A 22384-nucleotide genomic window follows, 5' to 3' on the forward strand; every position below is an offset into this window, starting at 1 on the left:
AAGAAGTTGCATCTTGGAATCCCTGCCTCACTTGATACAGCAAATCTAGCTGTGACAGTCCCACCTGATGACGGAGGCTTGTGCTGCCTCCGAAACGTCGTGATTTTTTATTATTTTATTTCTATTATTACTTTTATTAATTTTAATTTTTACCTACGTGACTTTACCGAAAAAACTAAGAGTATGAATCCTTGCAGTCACGAAAGCTTCAAATCTAGAAGCACTTGCCTCAAGTCAGTTAAGGCTATACGGGGGATCTTTGTCTTTGCACTGCCCTTTTTGTCAGTGTAATGCTGGACGAGGACTTCTCTATGCTGTGTGGGTTGTGGGGGTTATTTGACCAGGCTTCAGTACTCTACTGACTTCAGGGTAGTGGTGGGGAGCATAGACGTCGGAGCTGAGTGCAGTACGATATATTTTGTTGCACACCCCCCGCCAGCCTATAACACCTGTTATATGAAGTGGTCGCTTATATTACACTGGTCAACACACTTTTTCTGGCATAAGGTATTCCAACCTTTTGAATGTAATTTTGGGGTGCTGTTTTTGTCTATCACATCAGGTTTTTGAGATATCAAATATTGCATTTTCAATTAAAAACTGCAGAAGAAAAATATTAAATAAATAGTGGATATCTACATTAAATGATATTATAAACACACTATCCTAAAAATACAGCACCATATTTTAACACTAAAGCAGTCACTGACTCGCAACAACTTGCAATCATAAGTGACAGAGTTAATTTCGGGTAAAATCAATGAAAATGGGGTATGCCGATAGCATAAAAATGAGATGTGATAGAGCAAATCTGAGATCAGATTTGGAATCAGCACCCTGAAATTAGTCTAAAACAGCTGCAAAAGTCCAGGCCAGAAAATTTTTATTATTTTTTGTTGACCAGTGTTATCAAAGCACGATCCGTCGCGATCTGGTGCATTCCTGCTGATTTGGTCATAGGCAATGTCATCTTGACATGCGTTATGGACCTGTTCTAGATTGAAAACTCATTTCTTTCGAAATGCTGTGTTGTTTGGCCTTCCCCTGCACCTCCGATTAGCACGATTGGTTATACACGGTGCGAAAGAAATTCAACGTACATAAATTCGTTGAATACTTTACAGAAGCATACACTTTCTATATTAGAGGCTATTGAACGGTTATACTTATGTCACCATTGAAAAAACACGACCACATCTGCACGCACAGCACATTTATGATAACAAATGTTCACTTTATGTACACATTACATTGACAGCTCTTTGTGAATCCACTGCTCTATAAAGGCATCTAATGCTGTATTGATCTATATAAACATTGTGCATGTCAAACCATTGCTGGATGAGGACTTTCCCATGACTTGCAGGCAGTGAGGGTTATTTTGACCAGTCAGTATTTATGTCCAATGAGTGCGGTTTGTTGAAGGTGGGAGTACAAACGGTGGATGTTGTTGGACTTGCACTCTCCTGCCCACACCACCTATTTAAACCTGTTTCATGCACGGTGGTCACACAATCAAGCACTGTCCAGGCTCAACCATGCTTAGCTTCAATTATGATGGGAACCAGGCTCATTCTGGGTGATTTAGAGATAGGCATGTACACATGTGTATAAAATTGGATACTTTACATTAACAAGTGTGTAACGCTTTGAGGCAATTATTCGTTTTCTGCTTGAGTCGCACTCTGTAGACCCAGGCTTGCAGTGAATGTGGGCTTCAGGAACCCAGCTTGGATGGGCTTCACACTCTGTGAAAAACAATTACAAGTTCCTTTACTTAACACCAAGGAACAGTCCATTGAGAACAGACGTCGCCATTTTTAAAAGGCATGTAAATGTTTAAGTGGAAAGGAAAAAGGAAGACAGAGACTAAGATGGGCAGATATTGTCAGAAATGTAACCAGGAGGCAAGAGTATACTAATGATACAGCAACATGGGGGCCCATGATGTGAGCAGTACAAGTTGAGGGGGTTCTAAAGGCTACTTAAAGGGCAAAGCGTCACATGTCACCCTCCTATGTTCTGAGGGCCATGCATGGTAGGTGAGTGGAAGATGACTCACAAAATTAAACGTTTGTTGATAATGCGTTGCAAGCGGTGTATTATCACAAATAACAAAACCACCAAGAAACACTGTGGCCATAACAGGAATTGAAACCATGCGACGTTTCAGGCAATGGTCCTTCTTCATAACAAGAGAGATCACCTGGTTGAGGTGTTCCTGGATGACGCACGCCTCTTCCAGCGCCTCCTTGGTTCCCCTGAACTCGGACACCATCTCATCTGTAAGGGCCAGTTCACAGCGGGTTTCAGTAATGAGGTGGCCGGGCAGCAAGTAATAGGGGAGATTCGTAATGGCCATGTCGGAGACACTTGGCCCAGCAATTGAGGATTCGGGAAGAGCGTCTGGGTTTCATCCTCCGGCGGTTATAAACACGCGTTTAGATTATTTTCGCTGCTATAAATGTCCACATGATAAGCCACTTTGTTGAGCTATCGTTTGTGGCCAGGTAGCTTTTGAAAAAGAAGCGAATAGCTCAATGGGCTTTACCTGGTAAGATTTAAAAAAAATTGTTTAGTTTTATTTGTATACATTTTTGTAGTGATTTGTTTACCTTTCCCATACTTTGCACTCCTATCGTGTTTTTTGTATTGTTTGTTGTTGTAACGTTCTGACCTGACCCTACTGGAAATGTGCGAAAGATTGCTTTATAGCTCATCGGATTCCCAGTGTAAAAACATTTACACTATGAGACCTCCTTTACCAGTAGCAAAATATAGTAATAGGTTTTTACCCTTTCAACTGGTACAAAAACTGACACCTTTATACAAGGGATCATGTTTGCAATAACCACAAAACAAGCAGTCAAAATGCGTCATCTGGTCTAACACCAATGGAGACGAGGCTCTAAGAAAAGCTGTCTCGGGTGTGGACCAATCAACGTTAAGGACAGTGCATATCATTATCAGAGTTGTTTCTTTTTGTTTGCATTTTGACTGCTTGTGTTGTGGTTATTGCAAACATGATCCCTTGTATAAAGGTGTCAGTTTTTGTACCAGTTGAAAGGGTAAAAACCTATTACTGTAAAAACATTGTTTAGTGATCTGGTCTCAGCTCAGTCAGAAATGTCACTCCACTGCTGGATGAGGGCCTCCCCCACGCTGCCGTTCATCGCAGTTATTGAACCACAAACTAAGGCGGGCGTACACGTGGGAGCATATACTTATTGTACAACAGCTGTTGTTGCTTCACTACCCGATGCTGCCCCACACCAGCCTATAACACCTGTGATGCACGGTGACAACGCACCCCGAGCACTAGCCAGGCTCAAGCGTATTTCGGGCCTAGGAGTTTCACGAGCACAATTATGGGACACTTCGTTATATAAAAAAATGCAATGCGTGAGTTAATGTACTCATGGATGTACTGGCCCCCGTCATGGGAACGTGGCATTGATGTCCGCTCACCAAGGGTTCCGCAAAGGGACCGCAATTCCCGCAACGCCGCCCGCGTCTCCTCCAACTCGGCGTTTCCCGCCATCTCCACCACGCGAGTAATCGATTCCTCCTCTTCGCGACGTCTTACAATTACTGCAGTGTCGGTACGCATTGAGTACATTACGATCGCGACGTGGTAGAAGTGCCATAGATGAATAGTATATATGTATTACATTTATTACGATACGTACATGGAATCGTGCGTCTTAAAATCAATAAAATCCGATTTACCTACGTTGTAAGAAAAATACATCAATCGATTCCGCACGTAAATCGATTCTAATGCTCAACAGTTCAGCCGTATCCATACGAATGCATTCTTTAACAAATAATTTACAATTACAGTATATACTCTATATTTAAACCCCAATGTATGCATATGTATGGTTCTAAATGCGAACAATGCAGTTATCTTCAAATGTAAAGGAATTGCTCGTTGGATTGGTAGTGGTACAACAAGCAAGTGTGTGGTGCTCTGCACGTGAAACATTAAGTCTCCAACTCTTGTTATCCACTCCAGTTTTCCGACTCGTTGTTTATGTGCTATGAAGGTCCATTGCGCGAAACGTCACTTATTATCTTTTTCTTGTAAGGCCAGTTATTTATTATAGAAGAAAAAAATCAACACAATTGTCAATAACAATATTGTGCTATACAGAAGGGCCATCGGCGCGAAACTTCGCTTTTTCAAATATATGTATTTTATTTTAAGACAACAGTGTTATTACAGTACTAACGAATTGTGTTGAGTGTTTTAATCATTGTGGTTATACAACGCAGCCAACGCAGCAAAAGCGGCATCGCCACCACATGGCGTACTGTACTGGCATTGATGTAAAAACTCCGCCCACTACTGGAAGCCCCGCCTTCACATTAGCGAAGCCCCGCCTTCTGCTGATTGAAGCTCCGCCTCTACTTATTGAAGCCCCGCCTCCTAGCGATTGAAGCCCCGCCTCCTAATTATTGAAGCCCCGCCTCCTAATTATTTATGCCCCGCCTCCTATCGATTGAAGCCCCGCCTCCTGCTTTTTGAAGCTCCGCCTTCTAATTATTGTAGTCCCGCCTCCTAGCGATTGAAGCCCCGCCTCCTCATTATTGAAGCCCCGCCCTAGTCCCGGAAGCACCGCCTGCCTGACATTCATCCCATCACCGCTGTGGCACTGGGCAGGAGACACTGGACCCGTGGGCAATGTGGAAGGTGCTTCAGTAACAACCTCCCCCAGACCCCGACGCGTGGCCTATGTTGTGATTATGACAGCGATAATCTTGTATGCAGTGCTGTGAACAATGTCAGATGTAACAATGGCAAGCCGCTGTGTATTGCCAACCGGTCCCGCGCTCTGACCAGCAAACACGTGCGGTCAAACCACCCCCCGCCTGCATCCAGCAGCGGGCTGATCGGCGGCCGTAAGTCGATGAACTCGAAGCATTCCGTGTAGTCGTGGACGTAGCCGGCTTTGTGCACCAGTAGGATCGATGCGACATTCTGTGCCGTGAAAGTTGTGAAAATTGCGGTTCGATTGAGGCCCCGGTTCGCCCTGTTCGTGGTTAATTCGCAAGACGTGGGAATGTGATTCGTGGAGTTCTTAAAAGTTAAAACTGTTGTTTGTGTTATGGACATCGAGACTATTGTAGTGAATGGCAAAGTTGAAATGGCAACTGGTTCATCCAAAACTCGTTTTCAATACCACCATCTATTTTTTTTATTAGAAACATAATTTAAAACGTCAACAAAAATGTTGTCATTATCACCATCATCGTCACTATAATATCAGTAATACAGTGTAACAATTATAATGTTCAACCCATTGTCAATCTGTTACTGGATAGAGACCTGCCGTGTCACAGTCACCGGGCTTGTTTGGCTATACTGTCATGTGTAATGTACTTACAACGCTGGTAAGATGTTAACTATCTCGCCTGGTATGCAGGAGTACGTGAGCTCGATCCCGACTCTGACCCCTGCACTTTTGAAGTCAGCGTGGGCACGTAGATTTTTCTCTGGCCCCTCCGGTTTTTCCGTCCACATTTAGAATCCACGCGCGTTTAGAGCATTCGACTGCTATAAATATACACGTGGATAAGCCACTTAGTTGACCTATCATTATTTGCCAGGTCGCTTTTGAAAAATATCTGTAGGTAAAAAAAATTGTTTAGTTTAAAAGTGTTTTTGAATTATGTGTGGAGGTGGTCTGAGGACCGGTTCAGATATGACTCGCGAACTGATGTTATCTGTGGTCAGGAATCGAACTCTTCTTGCCGAGTTCGTAGTGTGGTGTGTGAATGATTTTGTCATCTCTCCATAATGATAAATACTGTGTAATCACTAACCATCACTGATGTCATCTTCACCATCACTATCATTGTCACAATCGTCTTGCTCATCACACTGGACTTGTCATTGCGTGTTTGCTATGTTTCACTCGACACCCAGAAAACCCTTGCAAACGAGATGTTCCATCTCTTGGGATTATCCAGGTGAACATTGTAATGTATAACAAGAATGCAACCGTTGAAACATTAGGAATATGCAATGCTGTGCTATGTATAATGAGGATCATTAGAACGCTAACTCTTTCCAAACGCAGTATTTACACGTGGGATATGACACAGGAACCTTGAGGCCATCACTGTATTCCAAGTGGTATGAATCCATCCAACTTGAACTTGATTACCAGCCACGGCTAATGTCAGTGGCGAGTGATATCTGAAGAACTCCGAGCTCCCGCTCACGCCCCCCAAGTCCCCACCAAGTTTATTTTCTTTAACAAGATGAGTACTCAAGAGGCCAGGATTAATCTCATTTACAAGAGTTACTGAAATAAAAACACAACTGCATCACGTGACAACATATTTCAGTGTTGGTTCTAGCGATGGGACCTCTGAGCTACCCGACGACCCCTAAAACGTCCAGAGTTTAACGCAGCAAATGATCGGCACCAACGAGAATTTTTTTAGAAGGAAATTGCATTTGGACCAGTACAAACGGTTGCATAAAGTGCATGAATGTGGCCGGACCTCAAGATGCTGTACAATGAATGGGGGAAAAAAGGTATTTTCAAGGGGTCCGAGAAAGGAGAAGCATTTATTAGTGATTAATTCAATTGATACGATGCCCATTTTGCCCAACAATTGCAAATTATTGGATAAATATTTTTTATAAGTAAAAGCAAATGTTAGCCAATTTTTTTATCTCCGATCTGAAACCCCTTCGCGGAGACTAAAAAGGCCAGCGCCTCATCGCAGCGAACACGACGGCACGTGTCGCCACGACCGTAATTAACGTTCAACCTCACTCTGACCAGCATGGCGACATATTGTCAAACAACCCTCGTAACCGACACGGCTTGGGGAGGACTTAAGCAGTGGATAGACAAAGGGCTGTGAGCTATGGAAGAGTGGTCATCAGCCATGGATGGATTCCTACCATGACCTCTGTGCAGACTTGGACCTAATCAAAGGAACATAGCATGTTTGTGTTTCGTGTCCCTGTATTTTCACAGTACGTGTGGTTTGTTTCTGACTTTGATTCTGCGACTTGCTGTTTTGTCCAAAATACACTTGTCGCAAGTGAAACATGCTGTCGGAAAGCAGCACATGAATTCAATTACCTACAATCACCGCAATACAAGACCCTTTTGAAAATCGGTCTTAATCAATGGAACAATAAACGTGGAACACACGATACATACGGTAGAAATTAAACGGAACAAATGGGAGACGATAATAATTATGAGACAATGTACAACACGGACAATACACAAGATACAACAAATGAGACAACATAAAAGAGATGATACAAACGGGACTGAACAAATGAATCAGACCTTAGATAATACAATGCACCAAACTAATCACAAATCAGATCAAGAAAACTATAACTAACTTTCAGAAAAAATATATAACTGATTCTTGCGGACAGCATGACTATCCATCGTTTCTCCCCAGCTGATCCTGCTGCTAATCCCTGCCCCCGCCTGCCAGCTACGACCAAGCCTACACCAACCCCACCTTAACCTTTCTCACCTGTCCTAACTGTCACCATAACTACACCAACACTGATAATAGTTTTTTTACCCTTTTATCTGGCAACAAAACTGACACCTTTTTTACAAGTGAGGTTCCAATGGTACAACAACACTTTCAACAACCCCAATCTTTATGTCATGCACTATCACCTTATGTACAATTTTATAATTGCTGTGAAGCACCTTGGAATAAGGCGCTGTATAAATCTAAACAAGCTAAGAGGTATAGGCGGCCGGCTGTGCGCATCACCGCTAACTGCTCGTTTATTTCCCCCTTCCGCGAGACAGCAGCGGCTGTGCGAGGCGCTGCTGGTGTTGGGGGGTGGTGTCGCCATCTTCGCCGGGCACGGCACCGTCTCGGGCGATGAGCGGTTCTATCGCGAGCTGCTCATGCCGGCGCTGCGTCGAGTCGTGCCGCCTGAGGCGGCGCACACGCTCTCCATCCGCCTGCTGGCGCTGGGCCTCGGCCCTCGCCTCCGCCCCACACGGAACGACGGCCCTGCGCTGGTGAGGTCCGGCGCACGTGTGGGAGCGGTCAGTCCGTCGTCGATCTGCCGCCACACCGCCGACTCGCCGTGGTTGCGTTGAACAGGGGGGTGGGGAACCGACGGGCCAAGCGCAAACCTTCGAACCTCATTCCGTATGGCCCAAAGGGCCACAACGTGAGGTCTACCACTCGAAATGGCCCTTCAAATCATAATTGGCCTGACGAGCATGTCTTCTAATTTTAGCGTTGCACTCGGGTCACTTTTGTCACTGAAAGGGCCTCTCGTAGTCACAAGTGGCTGCGTTCATGTATGGTGGCCTGCTCAAGGTATCTTCAAAGTCCTATTTGTCTCAGTAAGGAAAAGGTTCCCTACTTCATGGCTTAGCGGCATCACAGTGGCTCTCAGTACTACGATGACCCCTTGCCATCGTGGCTTTGGCAGCACTGACTGTGGATGACCTGTGTTGACGGCGCGATGTTCGGGATGGACTCCGTGGGAAGTGCGGTATTACTGTACGACGACGACGGCGGTGGCGATGATGACTTCGCTCTGCGCCCTCGTCCCCACAGGAGACGCGCGTGTTTGGCCGCACGTTCGCGAACCCCGTGGGCATCGCGGCCGGCTTCGACAAACACGGCGAGGCAGTGGACGGCCTCTTCCACCTGGGCCTCGGCTTTGTGGAGGTCGGCAGTGTCACTCCGCTCCCGCAGCCCGGAAACCCCAAGCCCCGCGTGTTCCGGTTGAGCGAGGACAGCGCAGTCATCAACCGGTGTGTTGGGACTACTCCCCTCTAGCCACTCCCCTCCCACCCCTGCCAGCCCCTCGCTGTACGGATTTAGTGTCGATACGTCTCGTGGGAATCTTAGTCGTGGGGATCTTTTAGTTTTGATTGTAGTTGCGTATCCTCCGTCGGTCACCGAGGTTGCTGGAGCCTCTGTCGTAGTGTCACGGGATGAGAGATATTTACATTAATAAATGGAAATTTAAGAGCAGTATTTTTTTTAATGGCAAGCGGACATCTTATATATGTAGCCAACTGTGCTAATCGGAGGTACGGGCAAGGCGACGTCACAACTACTTTTGAGGTTCAATCAGTTGACTTGTTATCCACACTATGTGGTACTCCACTATAAAATGTGTTCATCACATTAAATTCTAAATTAATATTTGAGAACTTTGTTTAACCACAACTCGGTCAGTGTGAGTCGATGGGCTTCCTTGTGAGTCGTTGGGCCTCTGTGTGATTCTATTGGCCTCTATGCAAGTCATTGGTGACCAGGCTGAGATAATCAACTCACTCCACTTGAGGACCCAGTTTAATCACACAGGCAGCTGAAACCCTCAAGTGAACCCAGGATCTCAGTGGTCCAGCTGGGTGTTGGTTGCAGAGCCATTAGCTCGGTCGGTGGATCACACAAATGTTGAGAAACTTCCTTCCCGTGTGTGTCAATGTGTCATACCCTGGATAGCCAAAAGAATGCAGTACAGCAAATGTAGACACCCACCTGTTCCATTTGCATGGGATAGAGTGCTCCCTCGAATGTGTGGGTTTCTCCAGGTGCTCCTTTTTCCTCCCGCATGTAAGTACTTATAAGTTGACTGGTAACACCTCGATACACTCTTTTCTCCTATAACACCTCGTTAAGGAAAAATGGCGTTAAAATAAATAATATAAGGTAAAGAACAGTTCGCGATAACACGTGAGTTGCGTATGCAGGCTGAACAAAGACTGAGGCGCATGGGTAGCATCTAGAAGCATCCAGCAGCATCCCGCCTTGTGCGATGTTACACCTCGGCAGCCGTCCAACTGCTTATTCCTACTAGCACAGCGTAGTTCTGTTCACTCAATCGTGTTCTATCCAATTCGCGTCCGCGTTATTAAAACAATGTGCTCCCTAATACATTAACCGTGTTAGATCCAATTCACGTTATGAAGACACACGTTTTCAGAAAAGAGGCTAAGGGGGAGGAATTTGGCTCCAGTTCACCACCTGCTACTGATTTCCCTCTCGTCTCTGGTTCCTCTTCGCTCCTCCGAGTCATCTGTGCGCGGCATGTTACGAGTTCAAATGATTTATTACGAACCTCTTGAGTCGCCTCTAGCAGCACTGACACTGTCTCTGCTTTGCCATGCCCCTTACCCCGCAGGTATGGGTTCAACAGCGACGGGCACGAGGTGGTGGCGGCACGTCTGGGGGCACGGGCGGACGCGCAGAAGGAGCTGTCTCAAGGTGTGTGTGTGCGTGTGCTTGTGTGTAGGGCACTAGCGTGTGAGTGCTGCAGTATTCGTATAGTAACTATACTTTTACCCCAATTTCGTTTGAGTTTTGTGATGGACTTGCCCGTTCAGCACTCTCACAGACCAGCGCATCGCCCTGAGCTTCAGGATATCGAAAAGTAGATGTTACAGATCGACTTCTAAAAACACATAAGGTGACCTTTTAATATCGACACACTAGGGGGCGCTGCTCTTTCTAAAGTGTTGATGGTGGTGCTGCTGTTGATGGTTGTGTTTTTAATGATAAATTTGATGATAAAAGTTATTATCGTTATCATCCTGCTGCTGATGATGAGTATGGTGGTAGTAGTAGTCTTTTTGAATGATGATGATCATGGGCTAAGTCAAGCCCTGACCGCCTCCAGTTTTACACAGCCTCATACCTTCACCCTCACGCTCGCTTCCATCGCACGCTATGGTATGGTGATAGTGCTGCTGCTGCTGATGATGGTTATGCATCGGATGATGATGACGACGACGATGATGGTAACAGTGGTGGTGTTTTTGACGTGATTGTGAGGGTTTGGGTCCGTCGGGTCTGTCAGGTCATCTTTTCAACCCCTCATGCCCATCCAGCCCACGCGAGCTCCCAGCACACAACCACTCCTCAGCGTGGCCCGATCGAAACGAAGAACCACCGAATATTACTTGTAAAACTTTTAATGAAAACACAAACACAAACAAACAAATTGCAAAACAATCAACCCACTTGCGTCTAGCCCGAAAAGTGATGCAAAACGCATGTTTGGATCTCGACTCTGTAAATTCCTCCTGGCTTCGTGCCGGAGCGGCTCACAGCCTCAGACTCCTGGACTCTGATGCAGCAGCAGTTTGCAGCCTCGGACCCCTGATCTAGACTCAGGAGGAGTTTGCAGCCTCAAACTTCTGGTCTCCGGTGCAGTGAAGACACGCCTGTCACTAGTTTGCAGCAGGGTGAATGCCTGGGAGACTCGTTGACTCTGTTGGCATCGAAGGCCTAAAGGGTCAGAGTTTGTAGAAATGTGGAGAGCTGGGAGGTTCATCACCGGCGAACTCTCCCTCCTTGAAAGCGCACGGCGGTGCCGGGGCACGACCACCACCAAAACACCGCGATGGCCAGGAGTAGCCTAAATATCACTCTGTCTGAAACATTGCACCTGTTCATACACTCCCTGTACCAAACACTCTGCCTGTAACCCTGGAAACTCGTTGATACACTTCCTGTGTCAAACAATGTAGGTGAAAACTCGGCTCCAATACTCCCTCTCTGCCTGAATGACTCTGAAACTACTTGTAAAAATATTTCTCCTGGGCTGTCTTCTCTGCCTGCATGACTTTAAAACAACCTGTGAATAACGTTGCTCCAGGACTCTGTCTCTGCCTGAAAACTGAAATATAAAATATGATCACATGATGAGTGAGTAATATACCTTTGAAATTAACATCATAGAGATTACTTTATCAAGGTGCACCTGTTCAAATTTGGAAAACACCATTACCAGTTAATCATTTTATCTGAGGCCTTAAATAAACCAATGTAAAATAACTAAACATATTTAATCGATATTGCCCCAACGCATAGCTCATGTGTGCACATCTGTATTATTGAATTAACATATTTTTTAAACCTGCTTCTAACATCTCTACACTCCCGTCTATCACTTATCAGCTCCTCTGGCTCAGCAGACTTCCGCACCCCGGATATTCTCTCCAGCTCTGCAGAAGATGGCACCTCGTGCGCTTTTTCCAGCCGAGGTCGGGCTTCCACGTGGTGTCAGGTCGCAACTCTTCTGCTTGCCTCTCGCCCTCCCGCAATCCTCGAGCGCACCTCAGCCCCGAGGCACCAGCAGCTGACAGGGTGGAGTCGCCTGCCTCAAATTCCACCTCTCAACATTAACTTTGAGGCAACCACGTGGCCACGCCATGCTCCCCGATGCTCGTCTCTCTCCTCTCTCTGGGACTCCTCCCCTACTCTCACTCTCTCGGGGCTCCTTTCTGTCATGTTAGTCTCCCCATCCTGCCCACGAGACACCTACCCCTCCCGTAACATGCAGCGCTGAACCGAGGAAGGGGTGGAATGAGGGGGAGGGCAGGGACGAGGAGAAGTGGCTCACAAGGGCAACTACAGTATGTTGATAATGCATTCGATTGTATAATATTGACGGGCTTAGTTAACCTCCAGCCACTGTAGTTTCTCACGATCGTCATCCCCTCTCTCCCCCTCTCTCCCTCTGGCTCGCTCCGTCGCAGGTGGGCATCCCCTCGGCATCAACCTGGGCAAGAATAAGCTCTCGCCCAGCGCCGTGGATGACTACGTGGCGGGGGTGACGCGCTTTGGCCCGCTGGCCGACTACCTTGTGGTGAACGTGTCTTGCCCCAACACGCCGGGCCTACAGGTCCTTCAGGGATGCTCCGAACTCAGGGCCCTGCTACAGCAGGTGACGACTGGTTGGGGTCACGGAGGGAGGGTCATTCTTGAGGTCATAGTCAGGGTCACGATAGAGGTGGGGGCCATCGTCGCGGTCACTGCAGCAGTTGGAGTCGAAGTCGAGGTCAAAGTTGAGGTCGGCAGTCTGTGCGGCAACAGCACTTGCCCCAACAGTCTGTTTGGAGCGCGTGTACGTTTATGTACGTGTAATGAGCAACTTCCGTGACACGTCGTGTAGAGGGTACTTCTTTATTTACTCACACTGGGCACAACACAGGCCAACACTTGTTCTTCCTCACACTGAGTACAACTCTAGGTATTAACACACCTACTGGCTACACACACAGCCGATCACTCGGCGTGGTCCCATTGCCCCCACTCGGCTATGCCGCTGGCTGGTGGCGTAATGATGATGGCGATGGAAACCACGCAGGGGATCTTCCACGTGGCCGGACGACGGAGAGAGATGTCGGCGAGCAGCGACGCAGCCAGAACCCAGGACCCCACACACGAGCCCCGAGCTCCGGGTCCGCTCCCCCTAATATCCCCCCAGGCGTGGCTAGGCCCCGCCTCCAGCCACGCCCTCTTGTGGAACCTTCGAGCAGGTTCCCGGAGTATCTCTGCTAACCCCACCTGTTATCTTTGCCTCAGATACACCTGCTTCTCTGATTGGTTGTTACTTCTGTGCCCATACCCGTGAATCCCTTTCCAGGCCAGCAGATGTCACCCTGTCATTACATATGGAACCCGAGTTTGATTCCCGCTTAAGGGGCCAACACCGGTTGCAATGATGTGAACCTGTCCTGGGCCTCCCCTAGGTCGACTCCGCCTTAAATTGGAACCTGGTGCTGTGTGTAAACATCACCACTGGGGAGACAAAGGTGGTCGGGCATCGTGCTGCCCACCCACCCCCTCGTGTGCCATGCCAACCTTCATAGGTGCTCGCTAACAGCACTTGGCCCAATGGTCTATATAGGCTGTATGTGTTGTGTGTGCGTGTTGTGCAGGTTGTGCGTGCGCGTGACGCACTGCCCGCTCCACACAGACCGGCCTTGCTGCTCAAGATTGCGCCAGACCTCACCGACGAGACCAAGCGCGACATCGCAGCCGTTGTCACTGAGGTCAGCTTCCACAAACGTTTATTCATAGCTTTGTCCACCCGGCTGTACTCTGACTCTAAGGGCGGGGGGGGATCCACCATGCTGGTGAAGTATGGTGCGTGGTAATGTGCGACCCGTCAAAATATCTGTCCGGGTTTGGTGACCCGGAAAATGACTTCGCACCCGGCGCACCACATCCAGAATACCTCTCTTGCCTATGGCTGTGGTTACTAGTCACATGCTACCTCCTCCAGTCTACCAGCGGTCTACCAGCAACCGGAAACATATTAAGCAATAGTGCATGTGCTTAACACAATGAGGCAACTGAGACGTGCGGTGGTGCACGTGCAATCTCTGCTATTCCCCGCGTGGCACAGATGGGTGTGGACGGCCTTATTGTGAGCAACACCACTTTGAGCCGGCCGGCGGGCCTGCAGTCCGCTCACCGCACCGAGACCGGGGGGCTGAGCGGGGTGCCGCTCCGAGAGCTCTCCACGCAGACCGTGCGAGACATGTACAAACTCACCGGAGGTCGGCTCCCGTCCACGCACCCACTCGCGCACCCACTCGCGCACCCACTCGCGCACCCACTCGCGCACCCACTCGCGCACCCACTCGCGCATCCACTCGCGCACCCACTCGCGCACCCACTCGCGCACCAACTCGCGCACCCACTCACCCACGCATCCACTCACGCGCCTACTCACGCGCCCACTCACGCGCCCACTCACTCGCGCACCCACTCGCGCACCCACTCGCGTACCCACTCACGCACCCACCCACTCGCGCACCCACCCACTCGCGCACCCACCCACTCGCGCACCCACTCGCGCACCCACTCGCGCACCCACTCGCGCACCCACTCGCGCACTCACCCGCGCATCCACTCGCGCACCCACTCGCGCACCCACTCGCGCACCCACTCGCGCACCCACTCGCGCACCCACTCGCGCACCCACTCGCGCACCCACTCACCCACGCATCCACTCACGCACCTACGCACGCGCCCACTCACACGCCCACTCACTCGCGCACCCAATCGCGCACCCACTCGCGTACCCACTCACGCACCCACTCACGCACACACCCACTCGCGCACCCACCCACTCGCGCACCCACCCACTCGCGCACCCCCTCGCGCACCCACTCGCGCACCCACTCACGCACCCACTCGCGCACCCACTCGCGCACCCACTCGCGCACCCACTCACCCACGCACTCACGCACCCACTCACGCACCCACTCACGCGCCCACTCACGCGCCCACTCACGCGCCCACTCACGCGCTCACTCACGCGCCCACTCACGCGCTCACTCACGCGCCCACCCACGCGCCCACCCACGCGCCCACCCACGCGCGCACCCACTCGTGCACCCACTGACGCACCCACTCACGCACCCACTCACGCACCCACTCACTCACGCACCCACTCACGCACGCACCCACGCACTCACGCACCCACTCACGCACTCACTCACGCACCCACTCACGCACCCACTCACGCACCCACTCACTCACGCACCCACTCACGCACCCACTCATGCACCCACTCACGCACCCACTCACGCACCCACTCACGCACCCACTCACGCACGCACCCACTCACTCACGCACCCACTCACGCACGCACCCACGCACGCACGCACCCACTCACGCACCCACTCACGCACCCACTCACGCACCCACTCACGCACCCACTCACGCACCCACTCACGCACCCACTCACGCACCCACTCACGCACCCACTCACGCACCCACTCACGCACCCACTCACGCAGTCACGCACCCACTCACTCACGCACCCACTCACTCACGCACCCACTCACGCACCCACTCACGCACCCACTCACGCACCCACTCACGCACCCACTCACGCACCCACTCACGCACCCACTCACGCACCCACGCGTGCATACAACAATAGCAACTGCCGTTCAGTGGTGGTGCTGGCAGGAGGTCACAGAACAGACCCAGGTGCTATGGGTTTATTGACTGAGACAACTGTCAGATGCATCTACTGTACCAACTCTCTGAGCTTTGGCCACCTGGCGCTCTGCTCATTGTTATGAGCGTTGCTCCTCTGCCCTCCGTTGTTGCTGGAGGGCGACTGCCTCCACTCCCCAGCAGCGTTCATCGCGAACCTACTCCAATGCGGCCGATTTTGACACTGCAAGTCCACTCAGCTCCAAATCATTCTGTAGCACATCAGTCTACCTCTTCTTTAGCCCATGCCGCGCCCATTTAGCCCCCTCTATCCGGCCAAATAGAAGCTGCATGGGCACACGTGTATACGCACGGATGTGCACATGTCTGCACGCACACATTCAGAGACGGGCACGGAGAGACACGCTCAGCACATGGCTGCACACACGTGCATGCAGAGATACATGCACAGGTACACGTTTATACTCGAGCACACACAAAACCACATGGGATTGTACGCACGTGTTCACACACATGCATACATGTACACACATCAGACAAATATTCCCCAGTAGCCATAAAGAACTGTTGGGGCAAGTGCTATTAGCGCGTACCTGTAAAGGCCGGCATGGTACATAAGAGGGTGGTTGGCCATCACTACGCCTGGCCCCCAGTGCTGATGTTTATACACCACACCAGGTGCTCATTTAAGGCTGAGTCGAGCTCGGAGAGGCCCAAGATGGGGTGGGAATATGGGGTCTTTTCTGCTCTGATGTCCCAAGGTGCAGAGATACCTAAATCCACCACTGTTGAGCAATTAGTAGCTTAACGGTTGTTTGTTGTGCATTCACCAACGAACGATGCAGGCTCCGTGCCAATCGTGGGGGTCGGCGGGATAACAAACGGCGCCGACGCATTCGAGAAGATCCACGCGGGGGCCTCGCTTGTGCAGCTCTACACGGCGCTCATGTACCAGGGCCCGCCCGTCATTGCGCGCGTCAAGCGCGAGCTGCGGGACCTGCTCAGGTATATTTTGGGGCACTGTCCGCCGCTGATGCGACCGCAGAAAATTCACGCGGTTGAATCACAGTTTGCAAAAAACAACCCTTTCAAGCCGTTGGGGATGACATGAGATGTGTGTTGCTTTTCGTGTGTAAAGCGCCTTCAAGCTTTTCTGTTTTCGAGACGTCTAGAAGTTGCAGGGTGAGTGTCCTGTTCACCGCTGAATTCTTGGAACGCACGAGCAGTTATCGTTTAATTTTATTTTGAGAGGCATAGCGCAGTTGTTTTTAAAAACATTGTACTCACCGCAGAGAACTGTAGCGAGCTAACCACACTCTATGATAGCTGTCACCAAACTGTGCCACAAGCCCTCCCCACATGGCTTTTTTACTTCTGATTCTGTTCCGATGACATAAATGTATGGGACAGAATCGGCAGAAAAACTGATGACGTACACGTACGCCATTCTATGTATGTACACGTACGCCATTGGAATGGGAAAGGGCTAAGACGCCCAGGAGTAAAGGAGGGTACTTATTATGAAAAAAAAATATGGCTATTTTTATTATTATTACTTCTACAGTTCATTAAATCAGCTCAAGTGCAAGTGCTAGGTGGATTGATACATCGCAGGATGGGGAGAGATGGTGATAATTTGGGCGGGCCTTCGTCCAGCAGTGAAAGAATTCAGTCACAATTATGACATTGTGACTGACTTCTTCACCATCGTCCACCTCCCTGTTCTCAATTGTAATTACGATCACAGCAGCATCGTTAGCCATAGTTCCTTACGAATTAGAATTGTATGTGACCCCAGGTCAGTATGTTAATCGGGACGCATCATCACAAAACGAGAAATATCAACAAAAACGTCATCATTTTTCATCATCTGTCCACACGACGGGTTTACCCAACAATCGTTTTGTTTGGGCTCCATCTCTTGCAGTGAACACGGCTACAGCAGCGTGGCCGAGGCTGTCGGGGCCGAACACCGGGAACCCCGGACTGGATTGCCGCGGCAGGCGGAGCGTAATGTGGGGGGTGCGGCGGTGTGACGGGGGGGGGGGGGTGCGGCGGCGTGACGGACGCGATGCGGCTGAGCTGTGCAGTGGTGATGTCGCTGAGAACCGTAGCTGTGAGCCGGATTTTTCTGCCAAACGCTCATCACACATACGTAGGATAACACTCAATTGGTCTGTGAAGATGAGTTCAGGAGTCTTCCTTGTTCTGCTGCCATCCACTGGCACACCTCACGGCCTAGCTGGTCTAGGAGTTTAACAAATCCCTACGAAATACACCAAAACTTGCCTCTCCACAGGTGTGCGCCACTGTATCCAGATCATACGTTTGTGTTTTCCTGAATCTTTATCACCAATGAAGTTTCGCGAAAGGTTTCACGAGTATAATATATGAATTTCGATCGCTGCCTTCATATGTATTTTGGTATTGGTGCATCCCGCAAAAGTGTAATTTTAATTGTTAACACGAGCTGTGGATGTGCTGCTGCACTCGCGATAATTACGTTTCCTCTCCGCAAGCGTGCAATTTTTTTATCGCTTGTGCACGTTAACGTCAAGCGGACGCACAACACGTCCCACTCGATGGTTATTTGTATTTTTGTAAAGCTGATGTAAGAAGCGGCGGTTGCCTTTTCCCCACCACCCATCGCTCACTTGCTTGGCCAAGCAAATTTGGCGATAGTGTCGACTTTCCGACGTGTGGCCGTTGTAAAGCTGTTGCGACAGAAGAACAAATAAACCGCAGGTCAACGACCTCGATGACCTGCCGACAATCGAGCCGTCCCGCGTGGAATTGACATCACACGGCTTCTTCAAAGGGTCCCTGCTGAAGTTAGACGCCCCCAAAAAATCTAGCATCACTCCAAGACATCTCGACAAACAGTGTAATATGCAGGGTGCGGCAATATTCAGGAACAGAAGAAATTTAATTCCTATGATGTAGGAGAAGATACAAGCTGAGTGTAATATTAGTATGATAATAAGATGTACGTGGGATGATCACTGCATACATTTCCGCAGTTGTGCTCGACAGCTCTCCAATGTATTTTTGGGTTCTACCGCTGTCCGAAGTTTCACTCCACGTACAAGGAGCTTCTTCAGCAACTGACCTGAGCTCCCTCAGCTTGTACTATTTTCTCAATAGATAAAACGGGGCCCCAAAATCGCCCTACGGCATGTGAGCTTCTTTGAGGTCCTGATATTCGTGAAGAAGCTTCCAGCAAGTGGAGCAAAACATTGGACATGGTGGAAAAAAACCCGACGTGGTACAACCCCTAACATCGTCGTAGTGCTATCCGTGTGGACACGTGGGAATGTTCAGGCATCCCATGTATGAAATGGATTGAGAGGTGTGTGTGCATGCAAACGGTGCACAGTTGCAGCGTCATCATCATTGGCCATGATTGATCTGCTGCATGAAGGGCTCTGCACGCCATTGCACACAGTTTGAGCATCTCCTGCTATTTTCCTGCGCAGACGTATGGCTCCTGACATTTTCCCACACCCTGTGCAGTATTCGAAATAATTTACAGAAAAATGCCAAAAACTAAACAAAACAGGAGTCGAACATGTCCAAGTAATTACAACAGATGGTGCGTGTACGATTCGTACACGAAGTGACTGTAGGCAATACCAAAGCAATGAGATTAGTGTGTACGATGCGTGAGTGTGTTGCACACGCTATTCGTGTGTTCATGTAGCTGTACAGTTTATATGTGTGTGGTTGTGGAATGATTCGTATCTGATCACAAGTTAAATGCGTGTCGTAAACACTCCTCCACTTAAGACAGCCGATTAGTAAAATCACATGAACGAACGTTGGAAATTTACGAATAACAAATGATATTAAACATCCCGTTGGTTAAGCATCTTCCAAATGTTACGACAGCTCATGCGATCTGACCCAAAAATAAATTGTGAATCAATGTTGGTAGCGAAAACCTACGTGGTAATGTCACCAACCTCTGTGTGATTGTGTAATATTGTGTCCCATTGTATGCTTGACAAATCGGGCCAGTTGCACTTTGACCAATTGACCCGAGCAGCTTCTATATAAGAGTAGTATCCTTCATGTACTTGCTTATTTTAAGTTTTGCTGGCTGGTGTGCAGACAGGCAAGTGCGTGATGACGTCACGCCTCCCCCACTCACCCTCCACCCCAGCCATGTCGCCCGCGCAATTGCGTGGGCAGTGCTCGTATAAATAACAAAATAGATCAGCAATGTCTCCTTCACATATCCATATCTCCACGTTAAAAATATACAAAAAGGACGCAGGCGAGTTTTGTGTACGCCACTAAAACGCATGCGGCGCAGAGGGCTTTGTGTACTTTGTGAGAAATATTTTGTCAGATTTGACTTGACATTTTCACAGGGTTCAGTATTTGAGTCAACCCTGTCATGAAATGTCAAGTTTTTCTCAATTACTGGACGCATCACAACAGCCATCGCTATATTCTATTTTACAAACTATGGTACAACCATTTTCCAATCTACTGCTGCGGGAAGTCATCCCCCGTGGTGTGTGACCCATGATGGTTTAAATGTTGCCTTAAAACTGTCGTGACTGCAGCAATTCATATTCTTGGTTCTTTCGGTAAAGTCACGTAGATAGAATGATGGTTTGTTTATTTTAATCATACTGCATGGTCAGTACTGGTTGGGTGTCCAGTATTAAAGATGTCATCCAACGCTGACGTTAACTGGTGGCTCTGGTTGCTGGGTTCATAGTACAGCGCTAACTGCTGTGCCGCCACTGCTATATATAATGTACAGCAGTGGTCAGCACGGTATGTTTGTGTGAATGTGTGTGTATATATATGCTCTGTAAGCCGATATGGCTTTATACGTGACTGGTTTCGCCACCCACTGAGCCCACCAACCGAGGCTCATTGTATCGCCGGGCCACTGTCAGAACTTTCCATCATCCCCCTCGTCCCATTCATCTCCTCCCCTCCACCCTCGACAACACAACTCCAACCAGTGCCACCCTTGCACTGATGAAACTAATTATTTGGGGGGGGGGGGGGGGGATGCTGCGTTCGAAATGGTACATAAGCACAAGTAACAAAACAAACCAACACATTCGTCAGTAACACTGGCCGTAAAAGGAAATGTATATAATCGGCGACGTTTCGGGTAATGGCCCTTCATAGCACATGAATAGAGAGGTCAGAGATAATGTGGAAGATCAGAGTTGGAGACCACTTAATATCATGGGGCCTGATGATAATAAAATAACATTAATAATGTTTTCTGATGACCAGTTTTTTTATTGGAATATGAATAGTTACCTAATAGTAGCTACTGGGTAACAGACAGACCTTTAAGTAATAAAACATTATTACTAAATAAACTCATTTAAAAGTAACATGGCATTGTGGGACAATTTCTTCTCGTGAGCACAAGGTAGTCGTTTAGGAACTTGAGTATTGAGTGGGATTTAGCCAGCAGTCGGTTCTCCGAATACTTTTCAGGAGAAATCCGACATTTAGCTGTTTGGGCAATGCCATTAATTAGTTTGGGTTCGTGTGGAAAAAACCCGGGGGACTCGGGGAGAAAACCCCACGCGACTACGGGAAGAGAGGCACCCCTTAGGGTCGGGATCGACCTACGATCTCCTATAATCGAGGCAAGGTAGTTAACATCTTTCCACCGTGGCACCACCACTCTCATCCAGCAATGGATTGACAAACATGCTGCACATATAACAATTGTTTGTACCCTTTCTGGCAATAAAACAGGTTTCGAGATGTTAAAAGCCCGAACAGAATCCTTATACTGGTAGGAACCACCTGGTTCCACCAGCCCACAGTGGATTATTGTGTGCGTCCGTCGTGCATCAAAAAATGGGAGGGGTGGGGCTGGGTGGAGAGGGCTGGGCTGGGTGGGGAGGGAGGGGTGGGGAGGGGGTGGGGAGGGGCAGGGTGGGGCTGGGTGGGGGGGCTGGTCACCCCGTGGTGCCCTTATAAAACTCAACGTTTAACCTACTCACGCCGGCTTGTGCCCGCCCTCACAGTCGGGCATATTTGCGGAATACACCACGCCGCCGTTGACCCTGGCCATTGACCGAGCAACCCAACGTTCCTACCAGCTCCCTCCGCAGCAGGAATGTGTTTCAAGGACTTCTGTCTGAACTAACCACACGTACTTGTGGTGAACATGCAAACAAAAACATGTTCTGGTAATACAGTATATGCATTGTCTTTTAAACGAATTGGTCCACACCAGAGACAGCTTTCTTTAAAGCCTAGTCTCAAACATGCTCACCACAAGTATGTGTGGTTAATGCAGACATGATTCCATGCTAAAGGTTTATATTGGTGTTTTAACATCTTCACACCTGTTTTATTGCCGAAATGGGTAAAACCAATTCCTAGATGGTGCAGTTCAGCAGCTCGCTGTTTTTTTTGTATAATGCACAGACTGTGTGTGCTTTGTTACACGTCTCTTGTATAAAACGTCTGTGTTGGTCATTGCGGGAAAGGGGGGTCTCCTTGTCACGGATCGTGGCGTGATTAGAAGCGACAATGGAGAGAGACTCAGAGCCAAGTTCGACCTCGGGGCGGTCACCTCCATCAGCCAATGTGCGTGCGCTCTCACGTCCACACCTCTCTCTCATCATCATTCTCTCGTCTCCTC

The 22384-nt window shown here is 49.0% G+C and overlaps 1 protein-coding gene and 1 long non-coding RNA gene across 3 annotated transcripts; one reads left to right on the forward strand and one right to left on the reverse strand.

Annotated features, from left to right (window-relative positions):
- Window positions 1-1078: 1078 nt before the first annotated feature.
- On the reverse strand, window positions 1079-3562 carry LOC144942206 (uncharacterized). Its single transcript, XR_013639333.1, has 3 exons — window positions 3469-3562; window positions 2207-2283; window positions 1079-1748 (listed from the first exon to the last, which is right to left on the reverse strand). It is a non-coding gene; the product is annotated as an uncharacterized LOC144942206 (long non-coding RNA).
- Window positions 3563-4614: 1052 nt separating this feature from the next.
- On the forward strand, window positions 4615-20475 carry DHODH (dihydroorotate dehydrogenase (quinone)). Of its 2 annotated transcripts, none has more exons than XM_078868753.1 (9): window positions 4615-4696; window positions 7815-8033; window positions 8584-8783; window positions 10163-10245; window positions 12522-12709; window positions 13707-13820; window positions 14177-14330; window positions 16590-16749; window positions 17672-20475. In XM_078868753.1, exons 1-9 carry the CDS (start codon window positions 4688-4690, stop codon window positions 17778-17780), a joined length of 1236 nt encoding a protein of 411 aa, XP_078724879.1. In that variant the 5' UTR covers window positions 4615-4687; the 3' UTR covers window positions 17781-20475. The 2 variants fall into 2 exon arrangements, with proteins under 2 accessions (XP_078724879.1, XP_078724880.1); XM_078868754.1 differs by having other exon boundaries at window positions 4680-4696; window positions 7818-8033.
- Window positions 20476-22384: the final 1909 nt, after the last annotated feature.

The sequence above is a fragment of the Lampetra fluviatilis genome, chromosome 26 (genome assembly GCF_964198595.1).
Source record: "Lampetra fluviatilis chromosome 26, kcLamFluv1.1, whole genome shotgun sequence".
NCBI lineage: Eukaryota > Metazoa > Chordata > Hyperoartia > Petromyzontiformes > Petromyzontidae > Lampetra > Lampetra fluviatilis.